Source organism: Ambystoma mexicanum, chromosome 1p, assembly GCF_040938575.1.
Source record: "Ambystoma mexicanum isolate Mex_15411 chromosome 1p, UKY_AmexF1_1, whole genome shotgun sequence".
NCBI classification, from domain to species: Eukaryota; Metazoa; Chordata; class Amphibia; order Caudata; family Ambystomatidae; genus Ambystoma; species Ambystoma mexicanum.
The window spans coordinates 967,490,922-967,512,147 of NC_090921.1; the positions used below are offsets into that span (position 1 = coordinate 967,490,922).

General features: G+C 48.0%; 1 protein-coding gene across 1 annotated transcript in view; it reads left to right on the forward strand.

Moving 5' to 3' along the window:
- The window catches only part of LOC138582452 (uncharacterized), a 1,938,885-nt gene that overhangs the window by 877,911 nt on the left and 1,039,748 nt on the right, over positions 1–21,226 (forward strand). The window contains exon 5 of the mRNA XM_069653763.1: positions 5,012–5,179. Within this exon, the coding sequence (XP_069509864.1) occupies positions 5,012–5,179 (168 nt within the window). The remainder of the gene's footprint in view (positions 1–5,011; positions 5,180–21,226) is intronic.

Consider the following 21,226-nt stretch of genomic DNA (forward strand, 5'->3'; position numbering starts at 1 on the left):
TCTACATTTCCAGAATGTCTAAATTAAGACAAGACGACCAACTTTGTGTTGGTTACGCAGGCCATGAGTTGGGTATGGCGGTGTAAAAACAAACTTTATCTTGGCGGATCATCCTAGGAATCTCGGAGTGCTACAGATTAGCTGGCAAAGATCCTCCCGAGGGTCTCAAAGCACATTCGAACAGGGACATGGCTACTTCCTCTGCCTTACAGAGGGGAGTACCAATTCAGGATATGTGTGCGGCTGCAACATGGTCCTCAGTACACACTTTCACCAAGCATTATAGTCTGGACTCTTCATCAGGCCGGGAAGGTGTTTTTGGGAAAGCAGTGCGATATTCTGTACATATAGAACAATAAGTAACTCCTAAATTCTAATTGGAAACTGTAAATTCTGACTCCCTCCTCCAAAGATGCAAATACTTCTTTGGTAGTCTATCATAAAATGAGGAATACGTGGGAGGACACAATCCATTCGAAGAACAAGTTACTTACCCATGGTAACGTTCTTTTGACTGGATGTTCCTCCCAAGTATTCCTCATCACCTCTCCCAGCCGACCCCGCAGTAAAATTTCCATGTCATTGCAGTTTACGCTCTTTGAAGGTGAGTAGCTGTCTGGCGTCGTATAAACCAATACACGTAAAAACGGAACTGTAGCCAACGGTTGCAGTGCGCGCTATATACCATTGATGACATCGACACCAAGACAGAGGCCCTCGAGGGACATCGAGTCAACAGGCATTGTCGCGCAGCGGCCCCTGCTGGAAAAAAAACTCCAAAGCAGCTAAAGCTGGATATGGAGATATCATAAAATGAGGAATACGTGGAAGGAACATCCAGTCGAAAGAACGTTACCATGGGTAAGTAACTACAACAACTGGCCTGATGAAGCATAACATTGCAAAGAAATGGGGGGGGGTTCCGGAATGCCCTAGCTTCGTGCAATGGGTCGTCGATGTGGATATTTATATGTCCAGGGAACAACAAATCTATACTGCACGGAGAAGCCCTTAAAACTCCCCCACCAAAACTACCAGATGCACTGCTCTGCATTGAGCATAGGTACACATTCAGAGAGAGCACTCAACTTTAGTTACCCTTCCCCAGTTGAAGTTTGCTTTGCATCCGAAGGATACAGCAATTGCTTCCCTGCATGGTATTAAAATCAGGAAAATAGTGTGTTTTAACTGTAGACCATTTTAGATTATAACACTTTATTTAAAAAAATAAAACGTTACAATCTAGAGCCCTGTCCAAGATATTAGAACCCCGCTCTCTCATCCGCTGCCTTTTGTCAATAGTCGAGTCTCTATCCTCTCCACTACGAAAGCTGTGGCTGGGAAGCACTTACAAGCGTATAGAAGCTTCACATCATGGCAGTGAATCAGCATAGGCCGCCGAGCGCCATTACATCCCTGACTGCATTTATGAAAAGCATTTTATGAATAGTTGATGAAGTCTCCACAACTGAACTGAGCTGCAGATTTAGAAAGGACTGGTCCATTTCCTAAACATAACGCAAAAGCAAACCCTATGAGGTTCTTAAGTGCTTGATTATATTTTAGCCATGCTATTTGGTACAACTCAGCCAACAAGCATCTATGATTTTGAACATTATTCTGTTTGTTATTGTATTTTTCTATTCTGCTGATTAATAAAGATAATTAATAATATGGCCTGTGCTTTTGGTAGAGGAGGGGATCTGTCACTGAGAGAATGAGAGATTGCCCTTTCATCTGGCCCTAGAGGGCCCAATGCCTTTTTACTGTTCGTTGTTTACCTGTTTTACTTTTGTTGTTCAAATGTTCCTTTTGGTTGCATACACATGCAATGAGGGGCTCAAGAGAATGTGTAGAGTAACCAAAGCATCCAGGGGGATGTCTGTTGCCACAATATGTAATTGGTGCCTGCAGTGTTGAACAGTGGCAAAACACAATCACAACTTCTTGGCACTTGGTCATTTTGTGTTCAAGGACCTAGGACAAAAATGTAGAGCACAGGCAGAGGGATTCAAACACAGCTCCTATGGCTGCTTACTATTACTTCTTTTGTTTTTTAATCCGCCAGTCTGTGTAAAAAACAGTTGCACACATTTCAGTCAAATGGTGTGTTTTAGTTCTAGTCCACTTTATGTCATAACTATTTCCATTGAAAAGAAACACAAAGAAAGTGGCAGAGATGTTTGAACTCTGCTCACAATGCTGATTCCATTGTCTTCAATGTTGCTCCAGTTTTTCTACACTATCAATGCTCTGACTACAATGATCATATAAGCATGTATAAGCTTTAACACAGCACAGTTCCTGACTACAGCCTGAGTACCGATTTAGGGATGGCATTGTGTGCCTACACTGTAGGACAGTAGATAACATCCCTGCTCTGCTGCTAGTCCTGCAACCTGCGTTTAACTCCTTGGGAGCATCCCCACTCAGCAGGGCTCCATTGCTTCCTAGTTAGGTTTGCGCTTTATAAATCCCATATTTCCATACACCCAAACCGTATACAGTACAGTTTGCCGTGCTGAGTGACAATGCAAAAAACAGAAATAATTATCATGCTAGAAATTGTTTCTATTTAGGCCGTTTAAATGAAATATAAAATTAGAACTCCATACCAATGTTATTGGTATTTTATTCCAGTATAGATCCTAACCAGTTGGTACTTGAAACATATGGTCACGGTGATCCCGGACAGAACCACAGTAAAAAACAAACTGACCATTCAATTGTGTTTCAAATACAAAAAGCAATTTTTGTGTATTCATTCAGACAAATTAATGAACATAACATACCATAAAAACATAGTGAACCTAACACATTTATAACAAAAAACAAAAAAATATGCTAAAGCAATTGGTACACTTTTCAATCATCTAGTGAATTGCAACGTACACAACCTTCTATTTCCAAGAGGGTAAAGTGGAACAATACAGTTAAACATGAAGTATTTTCTGCCTAATTGGCATACTGAGACAAAGTGAGTCGACACAGTAGTATTTGGGCCTATTGTATTTGGGTAGCTCCAAGTTTAACAGCCTTCATCAGGACAAGAATTGTGGTATAGGTTCATCACAGCCTGGTATGCATGGTGCTCTAATGACGTAGCACGGAAAGTTAAGATGATGCCACCAAACAGGTGGTGTTTCCAAAACACAGCCAACCTCCTTGCGTGGAACTGCGGCAAATTCAGTGTGCGCCCTGTGTGCACAGAGGACGTGGAGTCTAGGGGGCCGTCAGTGTTACCTTCTAGATAGTCATTTCATATTTGTAAGACGTTAGTCTGCTACAGCGGCATTGTTGCTGTCAAGGGTGTGACTGTTAAATTCACAGACTTCCCTCTGTCTAACTGGGTACTTCAGTCGATGGGGCGTGTGGCGCGGATCCTGAGTGTGGGCATTTCCTTTTATTGTACAACCCTATTGTCCATTAATGGAAAGACTGAGCAGATACATAGGAATACCTACTGTTAAATGATCTCCGAACAATTATTGTTATTTTGTTTTTTGGCAGAGAGGAGGGGCTGAACGCAGCTTGAGTTTCCACCACCTTTTTTCCTCTTCGCTCCAGCATTTGCGCCGGCATGGAGTTTTATGTCAGCGCAAATGCTGGAGAGATCACTAAATGGTCTGCCGGCTTTATGCACATGCACAAAGCCGGCGGACCCCATAGGGATCCATTGTAAATGCTGCCTGCCATGCGAGCATGGCTAACGGTGCTCACAATAAAAAGTAAAAACTGTCTGTCATGTGAGCGCAGCAAGCAGCTTTTACTCACTTTACACGGCTCTGTAGGTACTTTTGCACTCCACGTTTCAAATGACAAAAATTTGCCGGTGGGGACCTGGCTATGCCTGAGTGCAAACTTACCAGGTCCCTGCCATCAAATTACAAACTAGAGCAAAGTTAATTTTGATAGGCCATCAGACAAAGTCTGCTTTAAGTTGATTGTGCAGGACCAGGAGAACTTTCTTTATAGTGAAAGCCTGAATGGGATTGATGCTGTCATTGGGCCTCATTACGAGTTTGGCAGTGTGGTAAAAAATGGTGGTAATGCAGTGGTAAATTTGTTACCACTGCATTACTAACACATTACCACACCACCAAACTACAGATTTGGAGGGAAGGCAGAGGAAAAACCTCAAACAGAATGCTGGAGGTAATTCCTCTGCCTTACCGTCCAATAATTGGTAAATCGACGGCATTCCTGCAGGTGGTAATACCACTGGTGGAAATACTGCTGAAATCCCCATGGAGTCCTACGGACTCCAATTAATGGGGTCTAACACTGCCTACCGCCACTTGTAATCCAGTGGTAATACTGCCAGTGGTAATACCGCCAGATTAAGTGGAAGTAACAGTAATACCGTTTGGTGGTATCTCCGTGGTATTACTGTCGAAGTCTACCAAACTCGTAATGAGGCTGATTGCACAGATTTTTTTTTTTAGGAATTTCATTTTCAGGGCACATGATCCCGAAATTGCAGTTCATTAGCATTAGCAACACACCCCCAAAACAAACCAGGGGTTCTGTGAAAGGTAAGTGAAACGGTAAGGGAGAGAAGAGGGAATGAGTGTCCTGGGAAGCAGGTTGTGGGAGAAGAGGTCTTTGGAACCTTCTGTTGTAAGGTAAGGAGACCTCACTGTCGTGGAAGGTGATGGAGGGGAAGGGCAGTTACTGGGTAATGGGATCAGTGTCATATGCTCGAGTTTGTCTCTACCACGCTTTTTGGTATTCTTCGGCTTGGATTTTGCGGTTGGTTGCAGCTGATTTCTGGCAGCAGTGCAATACTGTTCTACCAGATCGCTTTAGTTGGCCCAGTCGGCCATTGCAGAGGCAAGTCCTCCGAGGCGTGTTGCATCACCCTGAGCCAGCAGTATAATCATAACTTTAGAATTCTTTTGTCCATTTCCATTTTTCTAAATGTGAGGCGTTGTCAGCAAAACTTGCTAACGTATGTTTTGAAACGTGGGCGGGCATTTCGCATGACATGTTTTTTGTCATCTGCTTCCAGTGAAGAGGACGAGCACTTCAGCGCAGGCCTGAAAGACTTCTTGGTGCGCGTGAAGGCGAGAGGCCGACAGAGGAGGCTGCTGCAGGATTCCAGAGGAGCTGTCTCGCCCATGGACATAGGCATCGAGTCCCGCATTGTGGCAGCCATGACCTATCAGCGGACAGCACTGTAAGCCAGCCTCGATACAAATTGCTTACATTCCTGCTTTTCTCTTAAAATATCTACTCAGCAAAGATCATAACATCCGTGTAAAACCTAGCAAACATTACAACAACCGTGAAAGATTGAACATGTAACCAGAGACAACTGCTCATCAATGGCGCAGCTAACTGTATTTTTCTTGTACTTGTACGTGTAGACGCAATCTCTTCTGCCCATGGTAAAATAAACGCACTAGCATAGATGATAGGTATGGCATGCCCAGCCACAGCCCACCTGTGTTTGCTGCCATACACTGAGGAAGTGTGCGTCCACATTTTGTGAAACCAACCTTTTTGCAGTCGGCCTGATACCATCTTGGGAGAGGAAGGGGGGTTGTCCTGTGCCTGTCTTTCTGCTTTCAAAACGGAGCCTGGCATCCATGCTCTCCCTAGCCTCTCCCGGCATTCCATCCAATGTTTGGGATGCGGGCAATGTTGAGGTGGGTCGATGGTCTCAGCCCTTTCTTCATGCACAGGAAACAGTTTGTTGTATAGAATGATACATCTAGCATGTAATATTTAGACTATGGGCCTCATCACGAGTTGGGCAGTAACGTCGGCGCTAATAGCGCTGGTGCTATCTGCCCTACCGCCAAACCCACTGGCACTATTAGCGCCGGATCACGGGTTTGGCGGATTTGGAAATACCCATTCCCCATTGTGCCCATTCGGGAATGCCCCATTCCCCATTGGGCTCAATGAGGAAATTTCGCGCTCATACCGCCGGCGTATTTCCCGTCAGGGGTATGAGTGTGAATTTTCGGCGGATTTCCCCCCAACTCAGAGCTGGGGAGAAATCCACCAAAGCCCTGATTTGGCAGTCCCTTAAATCCGGCGGTAACAGCGCTACCGCCGGATTTAAGGGTTACGCCAAACTCGTGATGAGGCTATATATGTAGTACTTAGGCCAGGTGATCCTATCAGCTCTCTCTTCATGTATCTGAAACTGTTTGTTCGTGATATCTAGCATGGAATGTTTACATTAAATATAGCATATGGCCAGAGGTGATCCTATCAGCCCTCTCTTCATGTATGTGAAACGGTTTGTTCTTGCAGAAGGATATTTGAAATGGATTGTGTCCTCCCATGTATTTCTCATTTTATATCTTCCAGCTTCTACTGCTTTGGATTTTTTTTTTGGCACAGGGTTCTGCACGACTATGTGGTCAGCTCAATGTCCCTCGAGGGCTTCCATCTCGGAGTTGAGGTCGGTATATATAGCATGTGCAGCACGTGTTAGCTTCAGTTCCATTTTTCCGCAATAGCTAACGCTTTGAGAAATACAGCGCGCTTCAGTTTTTTGTGAGAAAATCTTTGTTACTCGAGGTCAATGGCCTTGTCTTCTACACCATCCACCCCGAAGACTGGTTAAAAAAATGCCATGACTGCGTCTCCAATATGTCCCTCACCGATCCTCATCGTGTGTGTCTGGGGTTCCTTGGTGTGGAGCATAGGACAGCAAACTATAAGTCTTATCAGTCGATGACTGGTAAGGCTCTGAAAGAGCGTAAAGGGAAATTAGCGGCGGGTAGGTCCCATACTAAATCCCCATCAATGACTCTGTTGAAGAAAATGTCGTCTGACGAGTCGAGAGGTGACTCTCCTTGAAGGAAGAGATCAAGAAAGCGTTCTCGCTCCATGAGCGGGTCGCATCATTCCTCATCCTCTTTTAACAAGGCAAAGAAAAGGTACTATAGATCCCCTTCTTCATCTTCATCTGATTCTTCTCCAGAGAGTATCATCGCCTGCCCAACCAAATCCTCCACTTCAACCAAGTGGGAAGTATTCAGACAGGAAATGCTTAACATTTTTGAGAAGGAGGCCCTGACCCGCTCGAAAGAGAAAGAAAGAGACCATGCTCCTGTCGTGCCATCGAAAGCCAACAAAGATCAGACTAAATCCCATGCGCCCTCAAGCCCGTGACGTAGGCCTGAGACCCCTCGAGATCCCCCGAGGTCTTGACACGGGCAAACAATCGAGTCGAGGATTAACCCTTCGAGGGCTCCATCGGCACCAAATTCGATAATGTTGATGCCATTAGTGTCGAGACCGTCAACGCCATCGGCATCGAGACCAGCAACGTCATCGGCATTGAGGGCCTAGTCTCTGTTAGTGTTGAAGTAACATGCGCCATCGAGGTCGAAGCCATTGACGCTTTTGCCCACTAACCCTTCGACAGCTTCATAACAAGTTGAAAAATTCTACAAGCCTTTGCCAAAAAAGGATTTTTTCAAGTCTTTATCCTCCATTTATGAGGAGTACGAGCCATCAGACAACAACACTCACCATTTGGGTTCGTGTTTGGCTCACCTAATGCCCCAGAAAGCCTCAGTCCAGGTTAAAAGATTTGTATGAGAATCTTCAAACTGCTAGTGATGACATCACTGGAACTTGAGTTTGGCCAGCCAGACCCGGCAGACCATGCTGATGCCTCTTTTAGGCACCTTATGACCAGAGTTATAGATTTTCTGGGATGGGGCAGGCGGCTCCACCATTTGAGCAAGACGACCTGACGGACATTCTTGATAAAGGGCCACAGAAGGATCCCATTCTTCCATTTCATGTCTCACTTCAAAAATGGTTTATGGCGGGGGTGTGGCCAACTGCGCAATGCAGTAGACGTGTGCCTCTGGAGCTCCCGCTGCCGCGGCCTAACAACCTGTTATAAACGACTACTTAAGACCATCTGGTGGCCCCCAAAATACGCTCTCCGGTGCGTGATACCCCAGGGCGCATCTGGGGCGAATTCCAGCCTGAAATGCACCAGGGTTGCAGAGGTGGGAGCCCGGGATTGAGACCCCGGTGAGGCCCGATGACGAACCAAGATGGCCGCCGGAGCGCTGGGCGCGCTTTGAGCGGTGACCAGACCATCCACACACCCCGTGGTGGTTGCCAGCCTGAGTCATCTGAGTCATCATCCTTGGAGCTCCGGAGAACTGGCGGGGGCCGGGAGTAAAGGCGAGGCCCCGTGAGACCCCGGCTGGAGGAATCGGTTTGCCGGACTCTGAGCCGCTCCGCCCGGACGAGGAGAGACGGGCGCGGCCAGCTGGTCGCCGCGACGAAGACCCGTACACAGAGGTGAGTGCCCGGCGACGGACATGGGGAAAGACAAAGCTAGACGGCCCACCATGCAAAACAGAATCGAACAGTACACAATCCCTCCATCGCAACCCCCCGACTCCCAACCGTTGCCGTCGGTAGAGGAGGACTCGGCACCCGGACTCTCCTTGAGGGACGTTATGGCGGTTATAGCAGACTCCCGCACATCGATGGAGCATAAGATGGACGGAATCAGCCTGGATGTGTCCCTCCTCCGACACGACTTGCAGAAACTGTCAGCACGAACGGGTGAGGCGGAACAGCGTATTTCCAACATGGAGGACAGGTTGCAGGCGATACAACAACAGCTTCAAGGGGTCACCGCCAAACTCAAAACTCTGGAAACCAGAGTCGAAGAAGGAGAGGGCAGGTCCAGGCGCAATAACATTCGGATTCTAGGTATTCCCGAGAAGGCTGAAGGCCCCTGTAAGGAGCTCTTCTTGGAGCAGTGGCTGATGGACCTGTTCGACCAGCAACCCTTTTCCAGATTCTTTTCTATAGAGAGGGCACACCGAATGCCCACCAGTAGACCAGTGCCTGGTGCTCCCCCGTAAACGGTGATAGCAAGATTATTGAACTATCGAGACTGAGACACGCTGTTGCACCTCGCACGAACCAAAGGCACAATCATCTTTAACGGCTCCAAGGTAGCCTTTTTCCCGGATTACACGCGGGAGGTCCAGAAAGCACGGCAATCCTTTGAAAAACTTAAAAGACAGTTGCAAGCGATGGGAGTCAAATACAGCCTGCTCTTCCCGGCTCAGCTGAAAATCTATCACAAAGGCCTGGCGCTGGGCAGAGCAGCATATCGAGGGAGACTGGTCGGCACCTCGAACCAACAGGGACAGAAATCCCAGGCCACTGGCGCGCCACCCTCCGGAGCTGGACCAGCCACCCTCACCGAACCAACCGGCGGCGGCCGGGGACTGACTCTGGTGGGCCCCCCGCAGAGGGGTCTAATCCCACAAGTGGGTGTAAGACCGAAATATTACTACTGACTATGCTGGGTGGTGCTACGAAACTGTTGTAAGCCCAGGTGTGGTGGCGTACCTCCATCGCACCTGGGAGAAGGCTACGGGGGCCCCCCTAATTTCTTTAGTTTTAACCTAAACGAGGGTTCGCAAGGTTGACACCCTACCTTTTTTGAGTGTCAGCGATATTGGGGCTACAGGTACTTCGTGTTGGGGTGGAGTATGGGGCGGGGGAGGGAAGGGAAAGTTATAGGGAGTTTTTTGTTACCCTGGGAGCAATGCGTCACTGCAGACTCCAAGGTTTGTTGAGGTTCATGGTAAGACGAGGCCACAGATGGTCCAGACAGTACAATACTATTTACTCCGGGCAAGCACCGCAATACATCACCATTGACGGGGACACCCTCCTCGTGAATCACCCGCCCAATCCTCTATCTCGATTCTTGGATGGCATCCATACAACCTCAGTCGATCCCGACTGAGCGCCCCAAGTCTTTTAAGGTGCTCACCTGGTATGTAAATGGGATGGGCTCCGCGATCCAAAGGCGCTTGATTAAGCAATTACTCAGCAGACACTCCCCCGACGTGGCTCTGCTATCCGAAAAACACCTAGCGGGATCAAACTGTGCTAATTTCCAACGCACAAACTAGAGGGCTGCCTTCCATGCGGGATACACAATGGGATCCAGAGGTACTCTCATTCTTGTACACAAGCGCATTCCTTTTGCCGTCCAAAGCCTGGAACAAGACCGTAGGGGTCGCTATGTGCTGATCCTGGGAACGCTTTGGGAGGAGAGGGTCGCTTTTGCTTCAGTGTACTCCCCACCCGGACTGGGGCAGGAACTGGAGAATTTGACTGCCCTCATAGGTAAACACCAACCTGATAGGCTGTTTCTGGGGGGAGATTTTAATGATGTCATGTGCAATACCACTGACCGTACACATCTCAGACACCGCAACCCGGACACCCCTACGAAACTGTTTAACTTTGCATCTGCTTTGGGTTTGGGTGATGTATGGCGAGAGTTACACCCGGACACCAAGGGGTTCTCCTTCCACTCTGGAGCCCATGGCTCCCTCTCCAGGATTGACTATCTCTTTGTCCCACACACAGATCTCTACAGGGCACGGGCAGCCGACTTCCTTCCCCGGGGCATCTCAGACCACTCACCCCTACTTGTGGAAATTCGCACCCAGGGTCCCCCCCCCTAGAACTTGGCGATTGAACAATTACTACCTGGGTTTCCCCGAGCTAGTTGACCACCTTACGGAAGTCTCCACCAAGTACTTTGAATTTAATGACAACGGAGAACAGGACCCGGTGGTGGTCTGGGAGGACTATAAGACAGTCTATTACGGGGCGCTTTAATCTCCTGGGTAGTGAATAGGAGGCGGGAGAGACTCCAAGACATAGCAACAGCCGAGGGCGAACTGGCCCAACGCGAGAACGAACACATCCTTCACCCATCCCCACAGACCCAGCTCTCCCTTAAACGAGTCACTGAGCGGCTCCGAAACCTCTTATTGGACAATGCTAAACAAGCCCATTGGGACTCTCGAGCCAGAATCTATGAACATGGGGAAAAAGCCGGCAGAATGCTAACTTGGCTGGAGAAAAGGGATGAGGGCCAACGCTGCGTTCATGAGATTGTCACCTCACGGGGTGAAAGGTGCACATCCGACGCTGAGATGGCAGCCCTCTCGCAGACCGAGGTAGCCGAAGCACTAGCCCAACTGCAGACCGGGAAAACACTGGGCCCGAATGGGTTCCCAGCCGAAACCTGGCAGAAGCTGGGGGAGGGCAACATTATATCTTCCCTCCATAAAATGTTCTTGACAGCCCGGGAACAGGGCACCCTCCCGCAGGACCTCTGTAAGGCCACCATTGTGGTCATCCCTAAATCTGATAAGCCCCAGGAGCAGCGCGCCTCCTATAGGCCAATCTCACTAATCAATGGCGAGGCTAAGGTCCTCGCCAAACTCCTAGCCAACAGGTTACAACCGGTGGCTGATGCCCTAATACACCCGGATCAATGTGGCTTTATGCCACACAAATCGAGCCGTATGAATCTGCGTCGACTTCACTTGGCGCTAGAGAGGGCTCCCACCATTAACAACCCGCTTGCTCTTCTAGCGATCGACTTTGAGAAGGCCTTCGACTCGGTCCTTTGGGATGGTCTCTGGGAAATCATGGCACGCATGAGCTTCGGGGAGGGGTTCCTGGGATGGGTGAAACTGCTGTACACAAATATCCGGGCGGAGGTCAGGGTGAATGGGTGGACCTCTCGCTCTTTCCGACTGGGCAGGGGTACAAGGCAGGGGTGACCCTTTTCCCCCCTTCTCTTCGCTCTCGCGATAGAGCCGTTGGCCATATGGCTTCGCCAGAGCACATCCTGGATGGGATTCAGATTGCCAGAGGGACACGAAGACCGGATATCCCTATACGCGGACGACCTCCTGATTTACCTGGGAGAACCGGTCCGAACCTGCCCCGTGGTGACCCGGATGCTTGTCCAATACGGGGAATTTAGCGGTCTAAAGATCAATTGGAAGAAATACGTTTTCTTCCCGGTGAAGGGAGGGGGTCAGTGCGATCCGTCTGACTGTCCATACCACATAGAACAGTTTGGTTTCCGATACCTTGGGATCTGGATAACAACAGATCTTACCAGTTATACCACGCACAATCTTAAACCGATCATGGATCGGTTCTCCAATGATATACAACATTGGAAGCTTCTCCCCCTGACCCTCATGGGTAGAGCCGCCCTTTTTAAAATGTTAGCTCTCCCGTGATTCCTTTATGTCCTTCAAAACGCCCCGTTGCAGACCCTGGGGGCTGAATTTGGCCGGGTGGAAACCCTGCTTAGGGAGCTCCTATGGGAGCAGGACAAGCACATATAGCCCTGGCCACACTTCAGAGGTCGATCTGGGAGGGTGGGATCGGAGTGCCCGCCTTCAGACCTACTATTGGGCCTCCCAATTGGTGGTGGTCAACGACCTACTGCACGGAGACTGGGAATTACCCCATATCAAAGCCGAGGTGGGAACTATGCACAACACCGATCCATTGCAGCTATTGTACCAAACCCCCCCCCCCTAGATCTTCCCCACTAACAATGAAGGCACAGATCATTACCACCTGGAGGAACGTACACAAGTTTGTGGGGTCGGTGAAGAGACTATCTGCGGTGCAACCCCTATGGCGAAACGCCAATCTGAAGGAAAATGCGAAACTCAAGCCTTGGCCGTGCTGGGTGAGGGCTGGGATACAGAGGATGGGGGACGTCTTGAAAGATGGGAATCTTGCCTCATTTGCGGACCTACAATGCAGGTTTCAGCTCCCAGACACTGAGAGATACCATCGCATGCAAATGTCCCACGCCCTGAGAGTCCACATATCGACAGAGGACAATGTCCCGGAATGCTCACCTATAGAACGCAACATTTTGCCCAAATATATCCCCTCCAAATGCATATCCATTCTCTATAATGCCATCACTTCCTTCGTGACTCCTGAGTTGACCAGCCTAAAGGCCAAGTGGGAAATAGATGTAGGGGAGATCGACCCTGAGGAATGGATCCGGGTACTAATGCACCCACGGGAAACCGCCATTTCCTCGAGAATCAGACTGGTACAATTTAAAATACTGCATAGAGTGTATTATCCTAGAACTGCTCTGTTTGGGTGGGAGAAAGAGACAAACCCAAATTGTCTCAGATGTGGGGATGAGGAGGGGACCTTCTTTCACATTCTGTGGTCCTGTCCCCGGATCCGAACTTTCTGGGAGGCCTGCTGTCGGGAACTGTCCCGGATACTCTCCAAAACTATAGATATGGACACGAAGGTCCTAATCCTGGGAGAACCGGGGGAGCACGAATTGAATAAATCGGAAGAACTGCTATTGCATACGGCGGCCGCCCTAATCAAGCGCAATATTGCACAAACGTGGGGAGCCCCGGACTCTCCGACACTGGAGCAATGGGCATTGGACATGGACACATATGCTATGATTGAAAGAAGGATCTATAACGCAAGAGACTGTCCCAACAAAGCCTCCAAAATATGGGCGGCATGGGAGGAGGAAGGGCCCTGAAGTATATGGACTCGGGGGATATTACCCTGAACACTTATAAGGTTAACTGTGATGGTACTCCACGAAAATGTTGATGCAAGACAAATTATTACTGTAAAACGGGCCGGGTCGGCCCCATTGGATGTAACTGCATCATCTCTTTCTTGTTCCTCCCTTTTTGTTTTTTGTTGTTTTGTTTATGTTTAATCAAATGATAATAAAACATTTTTTATAAAAATAAAATGGTTCATGGCAAATTGAGAGGTTCCTGGATCAAGTCTAGCAGTGAATAAGAACCTCACCAAGAAGTACACGCCCTCAAGTAGCGACCCTAACTATCTGTCAAAGCACCCTACACCAGCGAGCCTGTGGTTCATGCAGCAATGGCTACTTCCAAACAGGCTGCTTACCCAACCATCCCACCAGACAGAGATGATAAGTGTTTCGACACTTGGGATAGGAAGGTATTTTCTGCTGGGAGCATGGCTCTCAAATCTGCAAAGGCCACTTGCGACTTAGCAAAATTTACATTCACCCTGTGGGACTGTGTAGCAATGGCGCTGACCATATTTCCGAAGAGGAAGAGAGAGACAGCTTCCTGAATATTGTAATAGGTGGTAAGGAGGCTTTGTGTGAGTCTCTACAATCAGAACTGGACTCGGCTCATAGCATCAGCAGAGTCATGGTGGCAAGCACGGTAAAACGCAAGTTTGCGTGATTGAGGAAGTCAGGTTTTGCACCGGATGTGCGTTCCAGGCTTCTCAACATGCCCTTAGATGGCACTCAGTTGTTTGGCAGGAAGGCTGACAAAAGCCTAGAGAAGCTGCAGACCTTAAAGGTGGCAGCCATATCCCTTGGTGTCGCCATCACACAGCCACACCCATCTCACCCCAGTGGATCATCTTGAAGGAGTCCTTTCGCTTCTACTCCTCAGTTGGAAGAGTGAGAGGACTGGCTAGTCAAAGGGGCAAAAGAAGATTCCCTCATGGTGGACGAGGAGAGGTGCAAAGTTCGGCCAAGCAGTGGCTACTTTACCATCAGCTGCTGCTTCAACCACCTCAAACCTTCTCTGAGGCTTTAGTCCACAAGACCCCGGAGGGAGGCAGACACTCACTGCATCTACATGAATGGCGGGGTGATGCATGGGCGTTGGAAACAGTGACCCAGGGTTACTGCCTCCCCTTTCTAAAAAGGCCTCAGGACCATCCACGGGGGAGCCACTCATTCAAAGTTCAGGATCCATTCCTTGTGCATTCCTTGTGCATGACATTTTGAGCCTGTTAGAGAAAGGCGCTATAGAACCAGTACATGTAACGGAGAGGAACACAGGGTGGTACTCTCCTTATTTCCTAATTCCCAAAAAGGACTGAGGATTGAGACCCATCTTGGACTTGAGATGCTTGGACAAGTTCCTCAGGAAGGATTAGTTCAAGATGGTCATACATTTTCAGATCCTTCAGGCCCTCCAGCTCCAGGATTGGATGGTGTCATTGGACCTTCAGGATGCTTATGTTAATGTGCTGATACATCACAAGCACAGAAAGTACCTGAGGTTCGCCGTTGGCAATTCTTATTATCAGTTTCGAGTTCTGCCATTCAGGCTGACCTCTGCCCAAGGGTTTTCACCAAACTGACAGTGGTGGTGGCAGCGAGTCTCAGGAGATGGGGGATTCATGTCTACCCCTACCTGGACGATTGGTTCATCAGGGCACGTTCTCCCGAACAGGCCTGTGAACATCTCAGCATCACCTGCCACTCTCTCCACAGACTGGGCTTCTCCCTCAATTACAAGAAGTCCCACATGATACCATCTCAAAGACTCCAATTTATCGCAGTGGTCTTGGATGCATCCTTAGGGAAAGCCTTGCCATCTGAGGTGAGGGTTCAGTACATTCTGCAAATGGTCACCAAATTCCATAGTGCCCAGCATCTACCGTCCTTTGACTTTTTAAGGTTGCTCAGCCTCATGGCATCCTGCAGTTTCCTGGTGCCACAGGCTTACCTGACAATGAGATCCCTCCAATGGGCTCTCAGGACACAGTGGTCTCAATTCTCGGGCAGGATGACAGCCCTTTCAGGTCCCAAACGGGGTTGCACAGGATATCCTGTGGTGGGCTTGCGAGGACAATATTCTGAAGGGAGAACCTTTTTGGCAACCATGGCCGGAAATAACAGTAGTTTTGGACGCCTCACACATGGGGTCGGGTGCCCACACCAATGATCTGACAGTCAGCAGTCTTTGGTCTCCATTGGAGTCCAAACTACACATAAATGCATCCTTAGGGAAAGCCTTGCCATCTGAGGTGAGGGTTCAGTACATTCTGCAAATGGTCACCAAATTCCATAGTGCCCAGCATCTACCGTCCTTTGACTTTTTAAGGTTGCTCAGCCTCATGGCATCCTGCAGTTTCCTGGTGCCACAGGCTTACCTGACAATGAGATCCCTCCAATGGGCTCTCAGGACACAGTGGTCTCAATTCTCGGGCAGGATGACAGCCCTTTCAGGTCCCAAACGGGGTTGCACAGGATATCCTGTGGTGGGCTTGCGAGGACAATATTCTGAAGGGAGAACCTTTTTGGCAACCATGGCCGGAAATAACAGTAGTTTTGGACGCCTCACACATGGGGTCGGGTGCCCACACCAATGATCTGACAGTCAGCAGTCTTTGGTCTCCATTGGAGTCCAAACTACACATAAACCTTTTTGAGCTGAGGGAGGTCTGACTAGCATTGAAGGCCTTTCTGCCCTCTGTACGGAGAAAGAACGTCCTGATATGACGGACAAAACAGTGGCCATGTATTGCCTCAACAATAAAGGAGGTGTAGGGCCACTACCACTGTGCAGAGAGGTAATGCACCCCTGTTCTGGGCAATTCAAGAAGGAATCTCCCTGTCAGCAGTTCACCTAACCGCATAGGAGAAAGAGTGTCCTGGTATGACGGACAAAACAGTGGCCATGTATTACCTCAACAAGAGAGGAGGTTTAGGGTCACTACCACAGTGCAGAGAGGCAATGCAGCTCTGTTCTGGGCAATTCAAGAAGGAATCTCCCTGTCAGCAGTTCAACGAACCGCAGAGGAGAACAAGGCAGCACACACTCTGAGCAGGCAGAGCACAGTCTAGTGGGAACTAGCTCAGGAAATCCTTCAAGCGATCTTCACCCTTTGCGGAACCCCTCAAGTGATCTGTAGGCAACCGGTGCCACCCAGAAGTGCAAACGGTTCTTCTCCAGGGAATTGCCCCCAAGAGCAGCTCTAGGGGGCGCGCTCATAGTGGACTGGATGTTTCCACTCCTGTACATGTTTCCTCCAGTCCCCGTCATTCCTGAAGTCATCAGGAGATTAAGGAAGTTCAGGAAATCCATGATCCTAATTGCCGCAGACTGTTGCAGGAGGACGTGGTACTCGGACTTTCTGGGCATGTCCATCTGCCCTCCAATACATCGTCCACAAAGAGAGGACCTTCTCTTGCAAGAGGAAAGTTGGGCTCTCCATCAACATCTGGTATAGGAAAAAGGATGTGGACCCTTTTCAATGCAGTACACCTATGGTGTTATCTTTTTTGTTACATTTAGCAAATCTGGGGCTCCAGATTGGAACAATAAAAGGTTATTTGGCAGCGCTCTCAATCTTCAAGCACTCTTCCAAGGAGGTATCCTATTACAAGATACCATTAATCATTCAATTTCTTAAAGGGCTCACTGATGTGTTCCCTCCTACACCTTTTCAAGTACCTATTTGGGATCGTAATCTTGTGTTGAAATTTTTGATGTGTGCTCCCTTTGAGCCACTCCATTCATTTCCATTAAGACTACTAACTTTCAAAACCTTTCTGTTAATTGCGTTGACATCACCCTGCATGGTGAGTGAGATCCAGGCCTTATCTAGTAAGCCTCCATTTACTATTTTTTAAACAGAGATTGTCCTTAGGGTTAAACTTTTTTTGCCAAAAATGGTATCAGATTTTCATTTATCCCAGAAAATCGTGCTTCCTACATTCTATCCGCCTTCTCGTCATGGCAAGGAAGAGGAAAGGCTGCATAGGCTTGTTACCAGAAGGGCTTTTAGCTTTTACGTTTCACGAATGGCTGACATATGTCAACATGACCAGCTTTTCATTGGGTACACTGGACACAAGCTGGGTCTTCCAGTTACAAAACAAACTTTGTCCATATGGATAGTTTTAGCTATCACAGAATGCTACAGATTGGCCGGGAAAGATACCCTGGAAGGCCTCAGAGCTCATTCAACAAGGTGTATGGCAAGAGGGGTGCCTATAAAAGACATTTGTGTGGCAGCCGCTTGTCTACCATTCACATATTTACTAAACATTACTGTCTGGATTCATCCTCTAACCAGGAAGAGGAGGATTTGGGAAAGCTATCCTACATTCAATCCATGACAAATCTTGAGTCTGAAAATTCTTACTCCCTCCTCCAAAACCTAACACTGCTTTGGGAGTCTTATCATAAAATGAGGAATACGTGGGATGACACAATCCATTCGAAGAACAAGCTACTTACCCCTTGTAACGTTCTTTCGACTGGATGTTCCTCCCACGTATTCCCCATAGACCCTCCCAACCTACACCACTGTAGTATTTCCAGGCGAAAGACGTTATGCTCTTTCAAAGTTGGGTAATGTCTGAGACTCACTGATGCTGGTATTTCTGCAAGAGACAGGCGTAAAAACAGAACTAAAGCAAAGGGGCGCTGCACGTGCTATATATACTGATGATGACGTTGACTCTGAGATGGAAGCCCTCAAGGGACATAGAGTCGACCGCATCGATGCACAGCGCCCTCTGCCAAAAATCAAATTCTGGAGCAGCTGTAGCTGGAAGATATCATGTCATAAGATGAGGAATACGTGGGAGGAACATCCATTCGAAAGAACGTTACCAGGGGCAAGTAACTTGTTCATCTAGCATGGAATGTTTAGACTGCATATAGTATATGGGCAGATTTGATCCTATCAGCCCTATCGTCGTCTTCGTTCATGCAGAAGGATATATCTAGCATGGAATGTTTATACACTGTATCTAGTAAATGGGCAGAGGTGGTCCTATCAACCCTTTCCCCATGTACATGGCAACCAGGGGAATGGGTGAGGGGCGTCAGCCTGACACCTGTTCTGTATGAGCCAGGCGTGTCTAGTAACAGCACTACGGGTTCACTCAGGGGAGCACTTCTGGGCTGGTTGAATGAGGGAGTGTATGCTGTATGGGTGCACAGGTGAAAGAGTGAATGCAGTGGCAGCTAGTGAATGTTCGATTTGGAGAGGCATAAATCGTAAATGTTTTGCATGAAAATATGCAAGAGACCGAGCATAATGAGGGAGCCTGAATCAACCGGGGTGGGGGGAGGGGGGATTTTTCAATGTGGTTCAACTGAGAACAACTTTCAAAAATGGGTTAAAATGGTTTATTTTACAGCACACTTTCTGTGAAAAATTGGGTCAAAAGCCACATAGTTGCTTTCGGTTTTGTAGGGTAACGCATGAAAAAATCCAATGGATCCAAGTCACCAATAGTATACAGCAGCTTTTTCTAACTCATTTTCATTGTTCCTATAACAAATGCTGTGCTGCATTTAGAATTTAGAAGATATATCCAGAATAGCTGCACCAATGTGGGCTAGTTTAGCCACGTAATAACACTAATCATTTTTGCTTTACCCTCTTTGATTAATTTGGGCTCCCTTGCTACGCTCGGTCGTTCATTCATTTTTGTGGGAAACATTTACCCCCTGCAATAAAAAAGTTCACCAGCTGCCATTGATGGCAACAATTGGCAAACTGGGGTCTTCCCCACCAAATCTAAAAAGTGACTCAGAGTCTGTACCTGACCTGTACTCAAATTGAAGTCCCCCGCTGCCTGCTCCCCTAATGCCAGTCCCTTACTTTAGGGAGGAGAATGAAGACTGCCCTTACTGTCCGTCTTCATTCCCCTCCTTAAAGTTTAATCATTGAGACACAATTTTAAACCTGGAAAACAAGATAGCGGCTTTGTCAGACTAGAGAAGCAGCGCTAGTTCAGCAAACGCTAGCCAGTTCTGAGACAGAATTGTCTAGCCACTAAGATAAATACAGCTGCCAAATAAGAAACTAACAATTTAGATGTTTGCGTCCGATTCACACACCTATTTGTGCAAATACACAATAGAGGATTTGCTTTCTTTTTGTTATTCTGGCTTTTATTTACAAACCAGAAAGCTATTCATTACGTTTCAATCAGCATACCGGCCAGCTAAGTGGCAGTGCAGCAGCGGGGCATACTACCAATGTGTATGTGGTAAATTTGAAAGTCTCTGTCAGGATAATCAGGGCCATCCTTGCAATTCCCATGAGGAACTTGTTGTCTCATTCTAATCTTTCCACAACTGCTTAGGCCTGGTGCAGCACCGGCTTGAAGTAGGAAGTCCTGAACATCAATGGATGCCACCAATCAGAGGGTGGATCTCATCATTTGTTGCTCGATGACGTCTGAGGTTTCAGAAATGGTGCTTTCCATTGCCACCTTCAGCCACCTCAGCAGTGATGTCGATGAGATCACGTTGAAAGCGATCCCAAATCGGAATCAGTGGTTGCAAATGATTTCCCTAGAAATCTGACATTGGCAACCATGGTCTTGAAAACCTCCAGCCAGGATTAAAGATGGAGGATGACACTGATCTCATTCCCCCGCTGAAGTATAAATATGCTCCCTCAACAGTAAAGCATGCTATCTGAAGCCAGCATCCACTTGTCAGAGACTCTTTCTACAATGATATGATGCACAGTGGATAACCAAAACAGTGATGGGTGGAAGGTTTTGAAGAAATCTAAACCGCTGTCCTAGGCAACCTTCCACCCCCCACCTCTGTTTGTTTGCCTGTGTGTGCCATTGCAAAAGGGGTCCTGCCATATGCAAATAAGTTAGATACTGCCACCAATGGGAGCAGCCCAGCCTGAACTGCTAGACTAGGTCTCCTCTGCATGGAAACACAAGCACATCCAGACATGTTTCAACCTTGTTGGGCGTCTCCAGTGAGGTGCAGCTTGGTTCCCTATGCTGCAGTGAGTAAGGGACCCACGTCTGGGCATACCCTCTCTCACTTGGGGAGACAAACTATAACTAAAAAAGTGATGGATGGAAGGTTTTGAATAAAATCCAAGCCATTGGCACTGCTCTGGGCAACCTTCCACACCACAGTTTTATATGAAGTGTCTGGCCATCGGTCAAATAAATGATGGCCCTGGTGAGCCGCATACGCAGACTCACTTAAACATTCTCTGTAAGAAGTGTTTACCTGCCACACATTCATCGCTTAATCCATGGCCTGCACCAGAAAAAGGAATCCCTCCAACCTGCTGAGTAGCTTGGCTTAGTGACAGAATAAAATGTGTTCAGTATGAGGGAAAATGTTGTTCAGAGCAGACCTGAAATCTGTGTCATCAGTGGCAGCTGGGCTGATGCTATCACATTGGTCCACATTACGGGTTTGGGGATATTAGCTGGGCTAACTCCTCCAATTGGAATTACGGTTATCATACCAGTAACTCTGGATTATAAACTCTGGTTAGTCCCCATTTTGAAGTCACAACGGACATCATTGGGGCAAAGAGGAATTACCTACAGAGGTAATTTCACTAGAGATAATCCCTCCGTCATTTGGAGGTCATACTTGCATGCATACACTGGCGGTGTTGCCACGTGTTGGGTCTCACACTTGTGTGTGTGTGCATGTGTGTGCGTGTTCTCATTGTTCAAAGGTACTGATGCTACAGTAACTGGGGAAGCAAGCCCAGAGTCTGTGCTACTAGTTCATAAATGCCTTTCCCCTCTAGAGGGGCTTTTCGAATGGGGTCTGTATTACCAGTGGGCTTACTG